This window comes from Sinocyclocheilus grahami, unplaced genomic scaffold, assembly GCF_001515645.1.
Source record: "Sinocyclocheilus grahami isolate Dianchi unplaced genomic scaffold, SAMN03320097.WGS_v1.1 scaffold879.1, whole genome shotgun sequence".
In the NCBI taxonomy this organism is placed as follows: Eukaryota; Metazoa; Chordata; class Actinopteri; order Cypriniformes; family Cyprinidae; genus Sinocyclocheilus; species Sinocyclocheilus grahami.
The window spans coordinates 63,223-69,363 of NW_015506058.1; the positions used below are offsets into that span (position 1 = coordinate 63,223).

At 36.1% G+C, this 6,141-nt stretch overlaps 1 gene segment (V, D, J or C); it reads left to right on the plus strand.

Moving 5' to 3' along the window:
- The first annotated feature begins 2,502 nt into the window (after positions 1-2,502).
- On the plus strand, positions 2,503-3,765 carry LOC107563577 (T-cell receptor alpha chain V region RL-5-like). The segment is given in 3 exon segments: positions 2,503-2,542; positions 2,669-2,987; positions 3,519-3,765. Coding segments are annotated over 3 exon segments (606 nt in total).
- Positions 3,766-6,141: the final 2,376 nt, after the last annotated feature.

The window sequence follows — 6,141 nt, forward strand, 5'->3', positions numbered from 1 at the left end:
TTGACAAAAACACACTATTCCACATTCTGCTTAATGTCCTCCAAACAAATGTGCCAACTGAATGCTATGAAAACATACAGTGTTTAACAATTTATTAGACCCCCTGTCACTGCATGTTGACTTTTAAACCTAAATTTAATGTTCAACAACAGATGTTTCTGCACAATGAATGTTTGCAAAACATTATGCAAAAATGGAAAGGCATGCATAAATTTGTGACATTTACAGATAAGGATATGACCGTTAACTGAGCGTTTTTTGCGCTGAGGACGCACACACGTATCTATCAAAGCACCTGAGATAGGGCAAGTAATTAAGCTAATGCATCAGCTTGAAACTTAAAACAAAGATTTCTCATGTTTTGGGCAGCTTGGATCACGTACTTTTTCTTCAGGAGCTCATTCTGTTTCCTCCACTATTTTTAGATGCATTTTGTCCATAGAAATGCGTTATTCAGTGCTGTAATTTGATGCGACCGGCTGAAGTTGGACGTGCACTGTGGGCAGACGTGACTAATCGATAATGAGAATTGTTGTCGATGATTTTCATAATCGATAAAAATTGATTTTATCAATTAGTTGTTGCAGCCCCACATTTGATTTCATTACTCTTCCCTAACCAAGCTATTTAGTCATTAGGTTGCTCAGTGGCAAATGCAATCTTCCCACTATCACCATTTATGAGCACTGTTGTAGGTGAAAATGTAACCATATCCTGTAGTTACAAAGGATTCACTGGAAGAGTGCTGAATGCACAGTCATACAAACAGTATGCTGGATCAAAACCTGAGTTCTTTATCACAATCTATCAACATGGAGCTTTGGCAGTGGCAAAAGCATCTGTTATCTCACACCTTTCAGGCAAAGCTGATCAAAACATCCAACAAGTGGATCTAAAGATCTCAGATGCTGCGGCAATTTGGCCAGGACACCAGGGTTACACCCCTACTCTTTACGAGAACTGCCATGGGATTTTTAACAACCACAGAGTCAGGACCTCGGTTTAACGTCTCATCCGAAACACGGTACTTTTTGACAGTATAGTGTCCCCGTCACTATACTGGGGCATTAGGACCCACACAGACCACAGGGTGAGCACCCCCTGCAGGCCTCACTAACACCTCTTCCAACAGCAACCTAGTTTTCCCAGCCAGAAGCCCTTAATTAAAGCATATTTTGTGGATGCCTTTATTTCATGAGTTTTTTGCAGTGAACTAGGAAAATGAAATGTATCATCTCAAATAATATGTAGGAAAAAAGTTTATTTAGTTTTGCTTCATTGTTTTGGTAATTCATAAAGGTATGTAAATTTGATATTCACATATGGTAACATATCTACTATATTTATAGATATACAATTACTGAAGGCGCCCTTAAATTACTATTCGTCTGTTGTTGATGTTTTCCTTGAAGATTATGCTTTAGCAACTGAAAGGCATGTTTTAAAAGCTACAAAAGAAAAATGTTAATAATGACCTCCTGTTCTACACTGAAAGACCCTGGTCTAAACTATACTATAGATAGGGAGATGAAAATGCTGTACTAGAGACATTTACTCAGAGGGTGGCGTCTGTGTCTCAGAATAGATCTCACAAAAGTGAAGGTGCACATATTATATGAGACAGACATTCAGTACATCAACCATTATGTTTATCTTCATACTTATTAGTTTATGGATTCATTTGGGTGAGAACTCATGCACATCAAACAAATACGTGAGAACAAATGCAATCATCCCACTATCACCATTTATGAGCACTGTTGTAGGTGAAAATGTAACCATATCCTGTAGTTACAAAGGATTCACAGGATGAGTGCTGAATGCGCAGTGGTACAGACAATATGCCGGATCAAAACCAAAGTTCCTCATCTACAGCTATCCCCAGGGAGGTACATCCTTACCCCTAACACGAGGATCTGTCAAATTTGATCAAGACCTCCAACGAGTGCATCTAAAGATCTCAAATTTTAAATGGAGAGATTCAGCTGTGTACTATGTGCACTGAAGCCCACAATCACAGGAAACTAGATAGGAAAGAGTTCCTATACAAAAACATAATATACTTCAGATTTAAGGCAGAGTTAAAACATTTCTCACTTCTCGTTTGGAGATTCTCTTGATTTCAACATCTTACATGGCAATAGATCGTCCCAATACCATAAAAATTTAAATTGTTGATAAATGATGAACATGTAACAGCGTACTTCTTATTACACAGATGCCCTTATGACACATTTAAGATGCATATTATGCAGATGCCTTTACTTGTTCATTTTATTAAGTTGTCCAGTAAATATGAGAACAATTTCTAATCAAATATTTAAAAAACATTTGCACTGGCAATATATGTCTGTTGTGGGAAATATCTGAATCTACTATTAATTTTTAAGAGTCAACATAGAGTCCCACAATTCTTCGGGTGGAGCTTGAGAAGATTGGGTACAGCAGTGCGAGGCCCTGTTTCCCCAAATCTTATTTTGCATATGATCTCCAACAGTCATAATGGTTTTGTTTTACCTCACCATTTTGGCACTTCTTACAGGTATTTCCATTTGATATTTATAATTGTTAATATATCTATATAAGTCTATAAAAGTATATTAATGAAGATACAATTACTGAAGGTGCACAAATATCACTATTGTTCCTTTGTGATTTTTTTTCCCAGAGAGTGTTTTTGCAAATGCAATAACACACATCTCTACTGAAAATCATGCTTTCGAAGGAGGAAAAGTGACTATTTCATGCAACTACAGTGGAAATGATATAAGAAGTTGGCAGTGGTACAAACAGTATCCCTACTCTGCCCCTGAATTTCTCTTGCAAGCTTTGGAAACTCTGGGTCCAGAGCAGAAGGACCGTTATGTTGCTGAAGCACAAAAGGACAAAAAACTACTGAACTTTGAGATCTCCAAAACTGAAGTGTCAGATGCTGCAGTATACTACTGTGCCCTGGTGCCCACAGTAACAAGAAACCCTTCAACACTGTACAAAAACCTGAGAGGGAGAAAAATACATTATTTACATCTTTAGCAAACTTTAAAAAAAAATTTGAATGATATCAGAATGATATTTTACTAATATGTGTTTATGTCTTTGAAGCCTTGTCACAGACATTATTTATCAGAAGACTCAGAGGGTGGAGCTCTTTTGCTAAGATGGTGATTCAAAGTCTACTTTTACTGACTTTGTCATCAGTCCTTTTCAGAAGATCATCCATCATGTTTCTCTTTTGTTGGACATTTTCATTACTCGTCGGTAAGCGACATTCTATCTTTCAGGGTATCATCCCTATTACGATAAAGAATAAATGCCAGAGAATGTGGTGTGTGGACAAACTTAATTTTAGAGAACCAAAGTATGAGTTTATTATGCTAAATCTATTTTCTTTTTTTATTAATAAAGATGCATTTCTCTGTTTCTTTTACAGGCATTTCTTTTGCAAACACAATACAACCATTATCCTCTGAAAAGCATGTTTTCAGAGGTGAAAAAGTGATTCTTTCTTGTAACTACAGCGGCAATGTAGATAATCTGCTGTGGTATCGCCAATATCCTGGATCTCAACCAGAGTATCTCATTCTCGTCACAGAATATTCAGAACCTGATCTTTCACTTCGTCTGTCAGCAAAAGCTTCAAAAGACCTAAAACAAGTGAATCTTACAATCTCCTCTGCATCTATATCAGACTCTGCTCTGTACTACTGCGCCCTGAAGCCCACAGTGACAGGAAACACAAGAACACTGTACAAAAACCTGACATAACCACACTTATGTTAACCTTGGTTTGTAAACCTCAGCAGAAATTGTTTATCACAGGTATAGGTCATCACAGAATAAAAATATCTTTCCAAACCCCAGTAATAAAAAAAATGGTAATGTGTTTGTTGTCTCACAAGTCACTCACTTAGCCCAGACAAGGGTGGTTTGCACTAAGAATTATAATGCTCCTCACGCATATAATGATCTCAAAAATCACTACACAACTTTTTGAATAATATATAGTACAGTATATTTTTTTAGTCTACAGTACAGAAGTCAGCCTCAGTGCATATAGCATGATGGTTAATTACTACAGAAAGCTATTCATCCACAGTTGATCTATTCATCACGGTTTTCTTGAAAATAAACAATTTTGTCCTGTCGGTATATGCAGCAGCAGCACTATGTATTGTGTATGTAACAAATTAACTCGTCATTCACGTAAAAAAAAAACTAAGCTCAAAAATGTTTCATTTGCCACAGGGTGGAGCTCTAGGCTGAAATCATAGTGCTCAGGAAAGATGAGTCATTTCTTTCAGCCATGCTGGTCTGTGTACAGATATTTTCGGTGCTTGCAGATGAGATTTATGCCAACATAAACGACTAAATAAAGTGATACCGCTTTGTGTTACTAATACAAAAGAAATTATTCACTTAAAATTAAATTCTATAATTTACTCACCCTAATGTTGCACAAAACCCATATGATGTTCATCCGTAAAAAACATTTGAGATAAGAGAGAGAATGGTGATCATAACTGTCAATCCAATCCAATCCAAAAGTTTCATCAAGATAGTCCATATGAATTATGTGCTTGAAATTTTAGTAGTTGATAGTTAAAATTTTGTCCTCCCCCAATAGAAATCGGTGTTCACGAGTACTGTTTGTTTACATTTAGTGTGACACATATAAGGAGAAAAGGGGGAGGGAGGTGGGGGGAGACATTTTTTAAAATTAAAAATGTAACAGTAAACATATAATTGTTACCATTACTCAGTTTACACATCCCCTAGTACATTTTTCTGGAACATTTTTGTTAGTTTCTGACAGTATTCACTGGAAGAGAACATGGTTACTCCCCTGAAAATGTTTGTATTTCTAATCAAATAAGACAGGTACATTCAATTTCACATAATGTCTATCCATCCAACTCCCAAACTGCTACTTTTGTTGATCTCTCTGTGTATTCAGCAAAGTTAGAAAGGTAGAAAGTTTGCTTCATTTATTATACCACTTCAATCAGATAAATCTTGTATTTCAATGTGGTGCTGTTTCTTTTCTAGCAATTAAAAAAAAAGACTCGAGAAGAAGGAAGTCTCCTGCACAGAGCTGGGAGTCATTCTTAGGGTGGGACTACAAAAGGCACTTAAGTTAAGACTGCTATTGCTCTTTCTGTATCTCAGTATGACAATGTTGTTCTTTTACTTTACCGTCACGGCACTTCTTACAGGTGATTGATTATATTTATATCAAAGCTATATGTTGTTTGTTGAGCATATATAAATACATTTTAACTGACACTGAATTAATGTTATCGTCTCTTTTTGTCTTTCCAGATAATGTTCTTTCAAATGCAATAACATCTCGCTCTACTAAACAGCATGTTTTAGAAGGAGGAAAAGTTACTATTTCTTGCAACTACAGTGGAAGCAATATTAACAGTCTTCAGTGGTACAGACAGTCTTCCAATACTGCACCTGAATTTATCTTACAAGCTTTTGAAGGTTTGGGACCACAGCAGAAGGACCGCTATATTGCTGAAGTTCGAAAGAATGAAAAACAAATAGATCTGGAGATCTCCAAAACTGAGATGGCAGATGCTGCAGTATACTACTGTGCCCTGGTGCCCACAGTAACAGGAAACCCTTCAACACTGTACAAAAACCTGAGATATGATTTTCACATTTGACTATAGTGTCTCTGATCCTGGTGCTACATGTGAAATAGTTTTCTTTCTACTGCACAGAGTGATGGATATTAATGGAGATTAATTCATATTCATGGTCATTAACACTTGATAAAAAAAGTGATTTAAAACAAATCTAAGCAAAAACTAAGAGCAAGATTAACAAATGAGCAAGTATTAATTTATCAGTTTAAAATTTTACATTAATCCATACTTCTGTTCAGAAAGGTATTTGTCTTTCTAATACAATTAACTTCTGTTTCCTAGAATGCATGAATACATCTTCTATAAGGAAACAACACAGACATCTCAGAATAATGTATACTTGTAGGGGTGAAAATATAACTCAGGCTCTGTTACAATGTCAAAGGTTTGTCTGAAGTATGGTATATGCAGTATCTCTGGTCTGGAGGATGGTTTCTTTATTTTTATCACTTAATAGAAAAGGACATTTTGGTGTGCATCTAAATAC